Source organism: Chenopodium album, chromosome 27 (assembly GCF_948465745.1).
Source record: "Chenopodium album chromosome 27, dcCheAlbu1.1, whole genome shotgun sequence".
Lineage (NCBI taxonomy): Eukaryota > Viridiplantae > Streptophyta > Magnoliopsida > Caryophyllales > Amaranthaceae > Chenopodium > Chenopodium album.
The window spans coordinates 13,016,848-13,033,771 of record NC_137860.1 but is presented as its reverse complement, the minus strand read 5'-3'; the positions used below and the strand labels follow the sequence as shown (position 1 = coordinate 13,033,771).

At 36.8% G+C, this 16,924-nt stretch overlaps 1 protein-coding gene across 1 annotated transcript; it reads left to right on the top strand.

Annotated features, from left to right (window-relative positions):
* Window positions 1-6,858: 6,858 nt before the first annotated feature.
* LOC145619697 (uncharacterized) lies at window positions 6,859-10,419 on the top strand. Its single transcript, XM_081674399.1, has 7 exons — window positions 6,859-7,329; window positions 7,435-7,732; window positions 8,141-8,395; window positions 8,492-8,863; window positions 8,936-9,045; window positions 9,529-9,748; window positions 10,013-10,419. Exons 1-7 carry the CDS (start codon window positions 6,859-6,861, stop codon window positions 10,417-10,419), a joined length of 2,133 nt encoding a protein of 710 aa, XP_081530525.1.
* The last annotated feature ends 6,505 nt before the right edge of the window (window positions 10,420-16,924 follow it).

The window sequence follows — 16,924 nt, the reverse complement described above, 5'->3', positions numbered from 1 at the left end:
CACAGATACAAAGTTATAATTGATATACTACAGCCTGTCCAGTTTAGGTGTCTTTTTATTTTAATTTTTTCTTTCGTGTCAAGCTAGTCTTAGCCAAGTCCTTTAATCCGTGTCAACTCGTATAGCATAGGATTATAGATTTTTATTTATTTATACCCATGAGTCCTAACTCTTCTAGAATTCCACTCGTTTTTCTAGTTTCTTGTGATTATTGTGCTAACCTTAACATATGTTCTTTGTCTTTGATTGTGGTTAATCTTATTTATGACTAGCAATTGCCAATGGACCGTTTTCACCTAGTAAATAGCATAAACATTAATTGGACAAAATTAATCAAGTTAGTTTGTCTTTTAGTCTTCCGTGCTATTTGGTCATTGGGTCTTTTGTTTTTTCACAACGTCCTCATGTCTATCCATGCGATCATACCACGAGTCTTATAAATTCACCTAATCATACATGTTGAGTCGTTGCACACACTTTGTCTTCGAGTAATGCACCATATTGTTTATGATCGTATACTGGGACCATGCATGCGTCATTTTCCGTCATAATAGGAATGAGTGGAGTATTTCACATTGGTTTTGAAAATTCTTTCATACACTCTTCCTTTCCAATCCGAGTATTGATTCAATACATTAAGTGAGCTCATTTTGTTCCATATATAGTACTCGAGTTCAAGAATCACTAGGCAAGAGTTGGAAGAATAAGGGGAACGTCATTCCTTCCTTCTTTACTTCTAATCAAAGCATCAGCAATAACAAATTTCTTGTCCCTCTTGGCGATAACAAGTAATTCATAAGCATCCATGAAGACGAAGCACAAGACAAGTTTCCCTTACAAGATTTCATACTTTTTTTCTTCTTTTGTTTCAACCCTTTCCCCTAATGAGTCTGGCATAGGTTCCCCTTATCCATGTGTATTGTCTATGTGTCATGTTTCTTACCTTTTCCATCAATGAACATTTCTTTCCTTTGCTTGATCATGTTATTTTGCAAAAAAAAAAAAAAAAAAAAAAAAAAAAAAAAAAAAACAACAAAAAAAAAAACCGCCGAACTAAACACAAGGTACACCAATGATTTGAGGCACCTTTGCAACCCTGTCATTCCCCTTAAACCATTTCAACCACATATCCATTTCTTCATCAACCACTTTAGGCCTCGTCTAACGTTGGGCCTTTATTTCTTCAACCCACATTCACATAACCCTGGGATGGGAAGGTGTGCAATTTGTGTAACATTCAAAAAGCAAGTTCAAATAAAAAAAAAAGAATAAGTAATAAAAAAAAACAATGTCTAAAGGCAAGTGTTCCAATGTCTTTGATATGAACACGTCTCGAATTGCGTCTCTCATTGAGTGCTTGGTATCGTGCCTGAGAAACATGAATGCTAAGTGAGTGATGAACCGCATGATCCGGGATTGCCTACATCGATTCAAATGACCAAAAAAAAAAAAGAAGAAGAAGTTCAAAGCAAAAAAAATATGTGAAAAATAAAACTTGCAAAGTTTTCAAATACACAATTACAAATCTCGGGGGGTTTCTCTCGGGTCTTGAGCCTTTTACCCCTTTCTTCCTTAAACCATTAGCTTAACCACATTACAACCCTTGAATGACCTCTTTAAGGAGTACACACACTTGTGCAAAGTTCGGTTAGAGCTACGTTCGGCCTAATTCCTAACGGATACGTAGGCAACCTCACATGTAGGTGCGGCCACATTCATATTCAAATCCATGCATGATCGAGTCAAAGAATATCTGATGCTTACCTTTACCCTTTTAGAGCTAGACTTGGGGGCTTGAACCCACATTAGTTAGCCTACTCAGCCTAACAAGAGTCATCATCTTTGACTCTTCTCACATCTATTTCCATCACCACAACCTTTGCAGCCATTCTTAGTATCACTTTCACACACTTCACTCACACATACATAGCCATATCATCCTTCCCTTTAAGAACCCTTTATCATGAAATCCTGTTTCAACAATGAGCATGTCATCATCTTTCAAGACAACATTCATTAGAAGAAACATTGTATACTTTCTTAGCTTCCTGACCTGAGCAATATTCATTGTTTCACGCATCGCATAATGTGCTGAGCAACATTTATATATCAGTGATTTTTAATCATACAAAGCATATCGTGCTTAGCTCCTTGACCTAAGCAACGTTCATTATGCAATAATCACTTCTTCTATATACGTGCTTAGCTTCTAGACCTAAATGACGTTCAAGATCGTTTCTTACACCATATATGATGCTTAGCTCCATAACCTAAGTTCATTCATCTATCGTGTCATATGATGTAATTGTCCTTAGCCTCCTGGCCAAAGAGCATGCATCATGCATAAACTGTTTTCAAGACAAGCAATTCAATTCATACGATTCATTTCGTCTTGCTTAAGGAGGAAGTTCAAAACTTCTTCCCCTTTTTCATTATTTTCTTTTGGGGAAGTTCAAAAACTTTTTCAAAATTTTCTCATCGAGAGAAGTTCGAAAAAAAAATCTTTTTCATGTCTTTCTTTTTCGGGAGAAAGTCGATACCCTCCACTCATGACAAAAAAAATGACGGAACTTTTTTGCTTTTGCATCTTTGTTTGCTTGTGTCCGCATACACACTCAAATCATACATATACACACACAATCACAAGTCATACATATGTCATGTCATGTCGTGTCAAGTCAAACTTGGTCAAGTTAGTTGGTTAAGTCAATCATAGTCTATTCGAGTCCCTTGGCAAATTTTATTTTGCAGGTCTCAACCACATCTCACGTCCGGGGACAAGCGGACAAACTACAGCCCACGTCCAGGGACAAGCGGACCATTTACAGCCCACGTCCGGGGACAAGCGGACCAACTACATCCCACATCCGGGGACAAGTGGATCATTTACAGCCCACGTTCGGGGACAAGCGAACCAATTACATCCCACGTTCGGGGACAAGCGAACCTTTTACAGCCCACGTTCGGGGACAAGCGAACCAACTACAGCCCACGTTCGGGGACAATCGAACCATCATCATTTTAGTGATCATCTCCCAAACGAAGACAATTCACAGTGCAAGGTTCTCGATACACAGAGACTTGCAATTTCATCATCAGACAAGTTTTTCCTAAAGCATGGAAAATTGTCATCTATCAACTTTCCTCAAGCATGGAAAGTATCTCAACCGGTGGGTTTCTTCAAGCATAGAAAGCTACCAAACATCATCTGTCGACTTTCCTCAAGCATGGAAAGTATCATCCGGTGAATTCCTTCAAGCATAGGAAGCTACCAAACTCATTTGTCACCGATACACTGGTGTCAGATATGCATTCGATCCCTTTACTCTTTTATATGTGGAACTAACATTTTTCTGCAGGTATCGGCGTATATAGAGTGATTTAGGATCGCAGAATGTCTTAAATCATTCTCCGTCCCTATCGACTACTTTTACTATCGTTTTCGAAACTGACGTTTCTACAAACTCAGTCAAAGTGGGGGCTTCTGTAGACACCTAAAAATGTCTCCCCAAAACCAAACCCGATGATGAACAACCTTTTACCGCCATTATTGGTCGGGTTGAGTATGTAATCTTTAGAGCGCTTAAATCCATGTTCATTCCCAATACATTTCATAAAAAATCCAATTCATAGCCCATTTTCCCAAACCATAACTTATTTTCTTCATTTCGTGTCTATTAAAATCATTCATTTCGTGTCCATTTTATAAATACGTTTAGATCAGTTTATTTTGGTCCATAATATGGGTCTAATGATTAATATTTGGATGGGTCTTAAAAAGAGCTTTCCAATGATATATTATAAGCCCAAATCCGAGTTATAACGAATAAGTTATGTCCAAAATACTAAACTAGGTCTAAACCGAACCTAAGCCCACCTTACCTACGACCCAATGATCATGTAGAGGGTCAAAAGGATTTAATCTCATTCCTAATCAAATTAGGATTAATTGGAAGCTTCTATGAGTTTCTAAAAGATCTTAATTATCCTTTTTGAAATGATAAGATTAAAGCATTTGAAATTGAATAAAACTTTTCTTTTTGAAAGTTCTAATTCTATTAGAATTGAAAGGCGTTCAAAGATAGTCAGAAATTATTTTCGTGCTTCACTTTTTTTTATCTAATTCTTAGATGGTTGGATAGCTCTTGAAATTATCTTTCCAATGATATATTATAATATTAATTCCAAGCTATAACGAAAAAGATATAAAAGAAATACGAAACTCTATCCAAAACTGACACCGTCCCACTATTTCGGCCATATCTTTTATTCTACAAAATATTTTAATCCGATTCTAATTGGATTAGAAAGTAGACTTCATGAGCTTTCCAACGATATCTTATTCATCTTATTCCAATTTATGGATCAAAGATATGATAAAAACAAAAACCGCAAAAAGTGTTGTCTATCGCAAGAGTTTTATCCGATTTGAATTCTTATCTTCTCTTGATTTGACCCCTCTTTTTTCCCTATAAATAGAGGTCATATCTCCCCTTTTTCAATCATCAACAATCTTGATCACCAAATCCTTCTCTCTTCCTCTCTTTTACACCAAAAATCATTCTCTCTTGCTCTCTCTCATATTCTAAGCCTTAAACCTATATTCATAAACACTATTCTTCCCTTAAGCACTCTAAGGAGTCCATATTTAACCTGAGGTTCCATCCTTAAACCAAGGCGTGAAAGGTATAATTAACTGAGGGTTTGGACTAAATCAACTCTACTTTTTAGTTAATTTTATTTCCATTTGATTTATTTTGAAGTTACTAACAGTTTATCATGATGTAGCAATTCAAGGAAATAAATGCGGAAAGTGAGTAATTAATCACTTAATTACTCTTATTTTTATTTCTTATTGCTAGTATCATGATTAGGTTTATTATTATTTGATTTGACTAACGCTATTATTGTTAAATTGCTTCCAATATTAATGTTAATTCTATTGCTATTATTTATGATCACCATATTGCATGTTTAAGGGAATATGTAATTGAAAATCACGCCTAATAAGATAATTTGGACAACTGGTTTAGGTTCCTTTAATCTTATTATTAAATCGAAGTGATCACTGATATTTTAGAATTATGTGTGCATTAATATTCAACCAATTTAGCTTAATAATAGTTTGGAGCAAATTAAATCTTTGTTTGCATGCCTTTTAGATCGCAGGAATACTTTTCATTATAAGAATCGAGTAGAGGCCAATACGGACGAATGTGACTCCATGACTCACTTCGTACCATCATTCCCGATCCTCCTTTCGTGGTTTCGAACCATATGGAGTTAGTAATCTCATGGATTATGAATGGGGTGTAACCTTCACGGGTCAATCGTTGTTGCCTTCGTTGTCCCTTAATCGTGGTTACCTTTTATGATCCGTGAATGGTTTACAAGTTCCTTAAAAACTTGTTGGCGGCTCCCTACTTTATTTGACCCTAATCGTTGTCCCTAATCGTATATGTCAATTCCCACTTCCTATGAGTGTCAAGCATATTCACAACATGCTTTTAACGTAGGCGCACTTCGAGCAACGCCTACACTGGAATTCTGCTTTTCCAATGCAACCAACCTCTGTAGCAGGATCTCTGTCTGATTCGGCGGCTGGTTGCCTTGATCGTTCCCTGGCGTCTGAAGGCTTCCTTGCCCGACGTTCCTGATCGAGGGGTTCCTATCTATCTCTCCGTCACTTGACTCGGTATCAGTATCGTGCGGAGATTCAAGGATGTCAAACGGCGGCATTTTAGGGACCATATTCAGCTGCCTTGGCTGGCGGCGACGGGTGTTGTTGGTTGACTCCAACTGCTGGCAGAGTTTGGCTACGTCGGTCTCTAACGCCTCCTTTTCTTTGCTGAGACTCTCATTAGATTCCTTGGCTGCTTCGAGGTCCGCCTGGGCCTTCTCATAGGCCTCCCTAAGTTATTCTGGGGTCATTTCGCTGGATGACATTCTGGGAGTGAAATAGGGTTTTTCTAGATCTTATCTAGTTGTAGCCCCACGGTGGGCGCCAAATTGTTTATGCTAATTTTTGTTGAGTGGGATTGAATATCAAAATCTAGGCTACGAATCAACTAAATAAAATCAAAAGCAAATAATAATGAAAGCAATAATACAACACAAGGAATTGTTAACGCGGAAAACCCAATGAAGGTAAAAACCGCGGGTAAAATGAGGATCTACCAAACTTTCACTATGGCAAAAATGTAGTAAAGTGCGTACAATAGGTGTTTTTAGTTTGTGAGTAACTAGGTTGCAGTGTATCAATGTTCGTAGGTGTCTCCACCTATATACAAACGTTCCAAATTAAATTATAGCCGTTGCTTGGAGATAGAGTTCCAATCCTTGATTCTCGGAATTTAGTTGGTGAAGTATATTTTCTGTTTTGATCTTTAACGGACTGGAGAAGGCTGGGTTAGACCAAGTCTTCTAGCTGATCTTCTTGCTGAAGAATAGGAAGCTTGTTAACTGACTTCGTCTTCCGTCCATGACGAAGGGTCATCGTCACTTGACTTTTATTTGACTGACGTTGACTTACATCTATGAATTTTTACCCATAACAGTATCGGAGCCTCTAATATTCTACACTCTAACCTCTAAATTTTTTTCCCTAATCCCTAATTCCTAATTCTAATTATAATTCTTCTACTCCTTGACATCGCTTACAACATTTTTCTACTTTGAATTTGGGGTTAATTCCTAATTCTAATTCTTCTGTTTTTTTATTGTGCGTGTACTGTCTTGGTTGGGTGTTGTGTGGTGCTTTGTCTACTGTTGCGTATTTTGTTTCTATTTGGTGTGTTGTGAGCTCTTTGGTTGGTGCATTATTTCTACCTTTCTATTACTCTTGCTGCTTGATTATCAATGACCAACACTATTGTTTTCAATCAACAAGATACTATGGTTAATAGTACTTCTCTGTCTAGGCCTCGTCATAAGTCGATGCTACATTGTTCTCATTGTAATCGTAAGAGTCACGATTATGAGACTTGTTTACTTGTTCACGGGCTACCCGAATGGTGGCTTAACAAATACGGCCATTCTTCATCTACGGTCACTGATTTTACTACTCCTACTTCTACTACTCACTTCCCCACCAATACTCCTATTTTAGGTAGGGTGTTTGATGTTCCTATCGATCGTATTACCGGTGATAATTTTTCATTGTCATGGATTATTGACACGGGAGCCTCACATCATGTAACGGGTGACGAGTCTTCTCTATTTGATACTCAATCAATTTTACCATGCCCCGTTGATCTTCCCGATGGGGCTCAAGCTTTTGCAACAAAGGAGGGTCGTGTTTTCTTGGCGGACGGAATCATTCTTGAACACGTCTTATTTGTCCCTAAATTAAATTGCAATTTGATTTCAGTGTCTAAGTTGATTGATGATTCTAATTGCTTTGTCCGATTCACTAATTCTCTTTGTGCTATACAGGATCAATCCTCGGGGAGCTTAATTAGAGGCGATGAACGGATAGATGGACTATATTATTTCCGGCGTCTCCCAAAAGTATGTGCACTCCCGAGTCCAGTGATTTCTACATTTGAGTTGTGGCATCGCCGTTTGGGGCATCCATCGGAGAAAATTGTCAAATTGCTTCCTGCTATTCGAGGTACTTCTGGTACTAAGTGTTTACACAAAGCTTGTGAAATTTGTCCTCTTGCTAAACAAATCCGAGCCAACTTTCCTGATAGTGATAGTCGTGCTAGTCATATTCTTGAAATGATACATTGTGATTTGGCCTCTACTTGTGGTGTTCAGTATTTCTTAACGATTGTTGATGATTTTTCACGTGGTGTTTGGGTTTATTTATTGAATGACAAAACTGAAGTTTATTCTTCTTTTTGCTCTTTCTTTGCTATGGTTAAGTGTCAATTTGATGTCAATGTTAAGTGTGTGAGGAGTGACAATGGCACAGAAATTAAACCCATGATCCCATATTTTACTGAAAATGGCATTCTTTTCCAAACCTCTTGTGTTGGCACACCTCAACAAAATGGTCGGGCAGAGCGTAAACACCAACATATATTGAATGTCAGTCGTGCTTTGATGTTTCAAGGCAATTTGCCGATTACTTTTTGGGGTGAGTGTGTCCTTGGGGCGGTTTATTTGATTAATCGTACTCCTTCTACTTTGCTAGCCAATAAAACCCCATATGAAATTCTCTTTGACAAAGAACCCGATTTTGATGCTTTGAGGGTGTTTGGTTGTCTTTGTTTTGCTCATAACCAAAAAGCTAAGGGTGACAAATTTGCACCTAGGAGTAGGAAGCGTGTGTTTGTGGGTTATCCTCATGACAAGAAAGGTTGGAAGTTGTATGATTTAGAAAGTGGCGATATATTTGTCTCTCGTGATGTGAAATTCTTTGAGAACGAGTTTCCATTTGTTGATGATGGTGCTTTGGTTTCTCCTAATGTGGATATCTAAGACACATCTAATGCCAATGTTGGGGTTGATCTTGACTTTCTTGATGATTTGGAGTACATTTTAGAGGTTGGTGAGCAATCTCTTGTGCCCGAAAATAGCAGCCACGACCCTACCACTACTGCTTCTATTGCTTCCCATAATGGCAGCCCTGCTACTACTGTTCCTACAGCACTTGTTACGGCCCCCCACCGCAGGCCACCTGCGGCATCTAGCCCCCCCAGCAGCCCTGTTGTGAGGTCTTTTGGCCCCTCTTCTACTGCTGCACAGCCCTCGGACAGCAGCCACACGGCTGATCCGAGCTTCTCTATTATTGAATTAAGTCGTGGTCAAAGGCCGCGGCAAGCTCCTGGTTGGCATCGTGATTATGTTGCACATACTGTCTCTCTTCCCGATCCATCTATCTCTCCAAGTTCACCGTCCACTCCAAGCTCCTCAGGTTCTCCTTATCCTTTAGCACATTTTGAGAATTGTGATAAATTTTTTGTGCGACACCGTGTATTTATTGCAGCTATTGATACGGTGGTTGAGCCTCGTAATTTCAAGGAGGCAATGCAAGATGAGGGGTGGAAAGAGGCAATGCAAAAAGATATTGATGCATTGGAAAAAAATGGAACATGGGTAATGGAAAAATTACCTCCGGGCAAGAAAGCTCTTGGGTGCAGATAGGTTTACAAGGTCAAGCTTAATTCTGACGGCACTCTTGAGAGATTGAAGGCTCGCCTGGTTATATTTGGTAACCATCAGGTTTAGGGTGTTGATTATACCGAGACTTTTGCTCCGGTTGCTAAAATGGTAACTGTTCGTGCTTTTCTTGCTGTTGCTGCTGCAAAGAATTGGGAATTGCATCAAATGGATGTCTACAATGCATTTCTTCATGGTGATCTTGATGAGGAAGTTTATATGAAGCTTCCCCCTAGGTTTCATGGCTCTCAACCTGGTATGGTGTGTCGTCTTCTGAAGTCGTTGTATGGTCTTCGCCAGGTACCTCGTTGTTGGTTCTCTAAATTGGCCTCATCTTTGAAAAGGTACGGATTTCTGCAATCGTACTCTGATTACTCTCTCTTTACTCTGCAATCTGGGTCTATTCAATTGAGTGTTTAGGTGTATGTTGATGACTTGATAATATCTGGTAATGATTCTTCTGCAATTTCAAAATTCAGATCATATTTGAGTGACTGTTTTCATATGAAAGATTTGGGTGTGTTGAAGTATTTTCTTGGCATTGAGGTTGCATGGAGTCCGGAAGGCATATTCTTATGTCAACGAAAATATACACTTGATATAATTGCAGAGTCCGGTTTGCTAGGGGCACGTCCGGCAGGTACTCCTATTGAGTAAAATCATAATCTGGCAAAATTTGAGTCCTCTCTTCTTTCTGATCCAGAAATGTATTGGCGACTTGTGGGGCGTTTGATTTATTTGTCTTTTACTAGACCTAATCTAGCTTATGCGGTGCCTATTCTATTTCAATTTATGCAAACCCCGCGACAGGACCATTGGGAGGCTACTTCGTATAGTGCGATACTTGAAAGGGTGTCCGGGTTAGGGAATCCTTTTGAGTTCAGAGTGTGTTTACATCTTACAGGTTGGTGTGATTCGGATTGGGCAGGTTGTCCCTTGTCGCGACGATCTATCACTGGCTGGTTGGTGTTTCTTGGTGCTTCTCCTATCTCTTGGAAGACTAAAAAGCAAGTCACTGTGGCCAAATCTTCTTCAGAGGCCGAATTCCGCTCTATGTCTAAAACTACTGATGAGTTGAAATGGTTAAAGGCTCTTCTTCTGAGTTTAGGTGTTTCGCATCCCCGCGCAATGAGTTTGTTTTGTGATGATCAATCTGCTTTGTATATTGCGCATAATCCAATTTTCCATGAGCGTACCAAGCACATCGAGGTGGATTGCTATTATCTTCGTGATGCGATTCAGGACGGTATCATTAGTTCGTCTTATGTGAAGACAACGGACCAATTAGCAGATATATTCACTAAGCTTTGAGTAAAAGTCAATTCATGTATTTACTTGACAAGTTGGGCATTTGTGATTTGCATGCTCCAACTTGAGGGGGGTTGTTAGGGCCTACATTGAGTATGTAGATTATATAGCTAACGGGCCTAGTTCTTGTGCCCTAATCTCTTGTATATTTATTTGTGCATACCCCTAATACAAAATATAACACTCTATTCTCTCTAATTTGACAGTTTAACTAATATATTAGTATATATGCAATTTAACTGTGTCAATTATTATGGGACAAAGGGAGTTTATCAAATCAATTGTAACACTTGAAAACAAAGAATCCATAATAACTTTACCATTGTGTATGTGAAAACTTGTGTCATACTATTGGACAGGAAGAATTCGTACAAATAGAGTATGAGAAATTGAGAATAATATGAGGGGTTGAGTACTTTATACAGATTAACGTGTAGGTCATAGGTCATAATCATTCAAAAATGTCTAAAACGAACAAAAGGAAGATAACTTTTTTTTTTATTACTTATAAAATCTATTGTTGACTACGTACTAATTAACAATATCAAATTTCTAGTTCATCTATTTCTTGCCGTTGCGAATAAGAAATGCGATAATGATCTCATGGGCCGGTGGGTGGGGCCACATATTGCCCCCACTCAACAAGCCCTCATCTTGTCAATCACGAATTGATTTTTTTAAAAATTTAAGTAAAGATTAATCAACAAGATTAGACTAATGATGTTGCTTTTAGTAGTTTTAAACATTTCTCATTCATAACATCCTACGAAGTATATATTAATATTATTTACCAAAATAAGATATCTTGAAGAAAGTGTGTCCAATAGTGTTAGTTCTCATGAAGCTGACAAGGATTCCTAGACAATAAAATGTTATCTCAGTGATAAAACATTCCCAAGGTCAAGATGCTATAAAGTAATAATCAAGTACACCAATTTGACAATTTTAGTTGTAATACAATGTTCCAACGGTGCAAACACTTTAATAAACAATTATAATATGATAAACCATTATGATATTACTTTCTCTATTATTTTTTTTCTTTTGCAACACTTTTCACTATTCGCATTTGTTAACGAATCATTAAATTGAATAATATCTCCAATTGCTAATTTGGAAAAACTAAATAAAATTAAATTATATATGAAAGCATAATTAAAATTAGTGAAACAAGACCTCATATGAGACATGCCTATATTTTTCCTTTTAACTATATGTTATCAAAAATGGACAAAAAAAAAAAGTGGTTTATGTAGTCAAATGATATACAAATTAAAATGTGGCAAGTAAAAAAACAAAACAAGCACATACAATTTTTAGAGCAACATATAATAAAATGCACACTTTCAAATATGGTATAAGTTTAAGTTTTATAACAAAATCATACGCTAATCAGAGTTGTTAATAATCTTTCCTCTACAATCTTTTCATAATTAGATTAGGTCCCGTGTCATGCACGGTTATTTCACTAAATTTAATTAATTAAAGAAAAAAAGTTGTATTAAAAAATAGCATAGATAAAATACATTTATAACATATTTATCATCTTCTTATTTTGCGTATTTAATAAAATGCTACATGAAATATTACGAAAGAGTCAGTTTAACAAATGAGTATATTAAAACTAAACCTACATGTTAGACCATATGGCTGTTTAAATTTCAATGATAAATTAGTATAAGTTTTCTTTTTATTAATCAAATAAGTATATAAAATTATGTATTATCAAAAGTGTTTAATAATGTGAATTACACTACTTGTTGGTCAAGAATGATAACCCCGTTTTAATATTTAGTCAATTTTTTTCCCTAAATTATAATACTATATGAAAGTATTGGAGATACAAATACAAAGAATTTAATCAAATTGTCTTACATGATTACATGTATAGATAAAGTGTTTATAATTTTATGCTCTGTTGCTAAACTTGTTTCATATTTTTATTAGGCTATTCGTATTAGAATTAGGCCAGAACAAATTAAAGTATTAAAAAGGAAAAATTGATTCTAATAATCCCACCTTTAGTTGATTCGCCGTTAATAATCCCACCTTTTGATTATTATCTAATAATCCCACCTTTATAGGCAATTTTCTTCTATTGGTCCCTTGTGACTGGTTACCTGCTTAATGGGTAAATTTTTTTTTTAAAAAAATTTAATTGGCATGTGTTATTATGTGATAGGACAAAAAAATAATTAAAAAGAAAAAATTAAAAATAATACCAGCCATCCCAATCTCACGCCACCTCATACCTTCCGGCAGCCGTACTTTCCCACCCCTCCTCCTCTGGCGGCCCCCTTCCCAACCCCCACCCCCACCATCAAAATCTTCCCCTCTCCAGGATCCACCCAACGACAACGCCCCCCTTCCCCAGAACCCATGGAGTCGTTATCCTTGTCATCGTCGTCACAACTAGGCGACAATGGTGAAGAAGTTGCAGGTATCATTCCTCTTACTTCAATCTACCAGCAACCTTCGTTTCTGAGCTCCTCTCTTTCACCCTTGATGGTCTTCACAAAGTCAATTTCATTCCCCGAATTTCTCCATTTCTAACTTTTGGAGGTCCAATTTTTGCGACATTTTGAGTTTCTGGCAGGAACTATAGCTTCTAGGAGTTGATGCGAAGCGGAATTGGTGACAAATGTAGGAATTCGCAATGGCGAATTATCGTTCATTTATATCTAATGCTGATGCTTTGGTTTCGATTAAAGAAGAGGTTTCTGCCATTGATAATCATCTTGAATCAGTGGTAATTTATTGATTTTGTTGTGTTTTTGTGGTTGATTACAAGGTGGAGGGGTGTTGTCGTGGGTGGTCATGGAGTGAGGAAATTTCGGTGGTGGTGAGGGTGGAAAAGAGGGTTGTCGGAGGGTTTAGGAGGTGGCTGCCGGAAGTTGGGGTGATGGGGGTGGCGTAAGGGGTTGGGGTGGCTAAGGTTTTTTTTTTTTTTTTTATTGTTAATTATAAATTTATTTAATTTTTAGTTTTTTTTTTCTTTTTTTCAACCAATCAAAAAGTGACATGTAGCATATTACCTACCAAAACCGGTTACCAACAAGTTAGGGACCAAAGGAAGAAAAACACCTATAAAGGTGGGATTATTAGATAACAATCAAAAGGTTGGATTATTAACAGCGAATCAGCCAAAGGTGGGATTATTAGAATCAATTTTTCCTATTAAAAAAGAAAAAATTTGTCAAAAACAAGCCAACCTGTGTCCGGTTAGCTCAAAATAAGCCAACCTTTTAACAAACTAAAGATAAGTCGACCTTTATATACTATATCTTCTCGAAATGAGTCATAACCTGTGGAATTATGCAGTAACTTGTTGTTCCGATAAATACGCCATGTGTCGTTATGTGGTCGGTCATTTTACAAAAATATTATTAGGATTTATTTTTGATTAATTATTAATTTATAAATTCAATAACAATTATATTAAAATAAAAAAAATCCCTGCCACCCTTACAGCCCTACCCACTGCCAGCTCCCCTCCCGGCCTCCCCACCACCTTCCCTGTCGCCGGTCGGAGACAACCCCGTACCCTCCTTTTCATCTCTCAACCCCTCATCTCCGCCGTTTTTTCCGCCACCTTCTCTAGTCCCTCCAGCTCCTTTTCTCTAATTCCGGTTAACCCTCTTTCTCTTCTCCAATTCCATTTTTGACCTTGCTTCTACTCCTTCATTGACCTTTGATCTATCTCTTATGTCGCCCAACTCCCTACTTTTGCTCTCCATTACATCCTCCGATTTTGTTCGATGACGATGTCACCATTAATGGTTAGGGGTTTGTAGTGGGTGGGTAAGCAGGAAAGGGGAAAGGTTGGTGTCGTTAGTGGGAGAGAGAAGGGGCATGGGGTCGCCGGCGTCGAGGGAGGGGGAGGGAATGGTCTCCGATAAGCGGTTGGTGGCAGGGGAACAGTGGAGAGGCTGGCAGTGGGTGGGGGGAGGGGGTGGCTAGGATTTTTAGTTTTTCTAGTTTTATTTAATGTAATTATAATAAAAATTTAATATATAATGTTTTTTTAATTATTGTTTAGCAAGTTAGGGGTCATTAAACCTATTATAAGAAAATACCCTTTACAAGTCGACTTATTTTAAGTTAATCGAAAAGTTGACATATTTTAAGCTAATCAAGTAAAGGTTGACTTATTCTTGACAAATTTTCCTAAAAAAGAAAATCAAAATTCCCATTTAATAATATTGTGTATTAAAAATCTATTATTTAATAAACATTATTTTAAAATATAATACTATAACCAATTTCAATTGAATGAAAAAAGTATGATGTATATATTGAAGATTTGTCATACTGCCTATTTATGGAACACGGAATAATAACCAAAAGAAATATTTATACTATAAAAGATACGTATATAATATTTGAAATATTAATATGATAGTAATGTTATACTAAACTTCTCAATAAATATTAGGAAAAATTGCCCAAAATAATCCGACCTTTGCCTCATCCGCCCAAAATAATCTCACCTTTCAATTATTTTTAAATAATCCGACCTTTGATATCAATCTGCTCAAAATGGTCCTAACCGGTCATGCAACTTTCTATAACAAGTTAATTGACACGTGTCGGCTCGTGATTTCTCAAAAAAAAAAAAAAAAAAAAAAAAAATCTATGTTATAATTGTAGAGTCACTTTTCACCAAAAGCCTCCAAATCCCCAATCCTAAGCTCTCATTCACTCCCGCCTTTTTTTCCCTTAATTCCTCTAAACAGCCTATTCTAAACATACAGATTTGAATTTCAAAAAAAAAAAACAAAAAAAAAAAAACAACCAGAAAATCGTGGTAGGCAACACACTCCACCACACTACTCCATAACTGCACACACTGCAACAGAGTATGGATTATATATTAGATACTTTGCAATACTCATTTCCCACACACACCCACACAAGCATTAAAAACAAAAAAAAAAAAAAAAAAAAAAAAAACAAAATCACAAATCTGCTAGAGTATATTATTGTTTGGGGTTTCAATCAGATAACCAACAAATTTTGCTCAAAATGTTAACTATACATGAAAATTTTTGTCTCTGCCTAATTGCGCTATTATATGACTGAAATTCTGGGTTTGGTAATTTCTTTTTCTTCAACAGTTTGAGCTCAAAGGTGAGATTTTTTCCTCTTAATACAGTAATTTGAATTGTGTAATTGATTATTGAAAAATGGGAGTTTCAACACGGTATAATAGAGAAACAGTAGTTTTGGTGGGTTGTTGGAGAAACAGAAGAGTTTTCATGGAGATGGAGAGGCAATCTACTTTTGGTGGCAATAAGAAAAGGAAAAGCAAAGATAAATACTGTAATTGGTTTTCTATTAATATGCTGCATAATAGTACTACTACAGATGGTCATAGAGATAAACTATATGATATGTGAACTGAACAACTGATTTATAAAACTTTGTTTGTATGCTAATTGATTTATATTGTGTGTATCTATTGTATGGTCATATTATATGAATTGATCTGATATGCAATTTACTTGCTCTTCAGATTGACGAGTTGGCGACTATCTCTGATTCCCCTGCACCATTGGAGTGCTATTAGTATTTCATGTGTAAATAGCATGAAGTTTGATGCAAGGAAACTTAATCATGGGTTGCTTTTTTGCTGTCTGTAAGTTGATATTGCAGGTCCCTGTTGATAGTATTATGGAAAAAAAAGTATATATATATCCTTTTTCTCTATCTTTACATGTTGGTAATGAAGATTAGATATTACCGAGGCTTTTCTTTATAAATAATACTCCTAACTGAAGTGCCATTTTGTTTGACCGGTACCTTAATCAGAATGTATATTGGACAGTTGGAGTTCATACGAAGTATGTTATAATGTTGCATTAGCTATTCTTTAGAGTTGTAGCCTGTTAGTAGTACATGCTCACATATGTTTAAATCCGGGTCGGTTTTGTAACAAGTCGGGTTATATTCGAGGTGGGTTACATTCGGGTTGGGTTACATTCGGGTTTGACGGTTTAAACGGGTTTGGGTCAATTTCGACTCAGGTCGGGTTTGGTTCACGGGTTATATTCAGGTAGTGTCAGTTGATGTTCGGTTCGGGTCTCAAATTCTCGAATTTACTAGGGGCTAGAGTTGGTTTTGGGTCGGGTCATATCAGGTTCGGGTCACCATTTTTTTGGGTTCAAATGGATCGCTTAATGGGTTCGGGTCGGTTTTTCGGGTCGAGGCAGCTTTGATAGCTCTAGATACATCGATAATTTTATTAACATGTAGCATATTTATGGAATTTTGTTCTCTTCTCAGATTATCCATGGAAATTACTCTTTAGTAACTAATAACTTGGTAATCACTTCTATAAAAAATATTGGAGTACTACTAACCACTTTTTGTTTTTTCTTTCTTTTTGGTGGTTGTTACTATTTTATGTTTTATTAAAGACTATATGCATCTATATACTCAATTTTTAATCCTATCTTTAATTATAACACGTGCATTAGCACGTGCACATTCTAGTATTAGAAAAGTT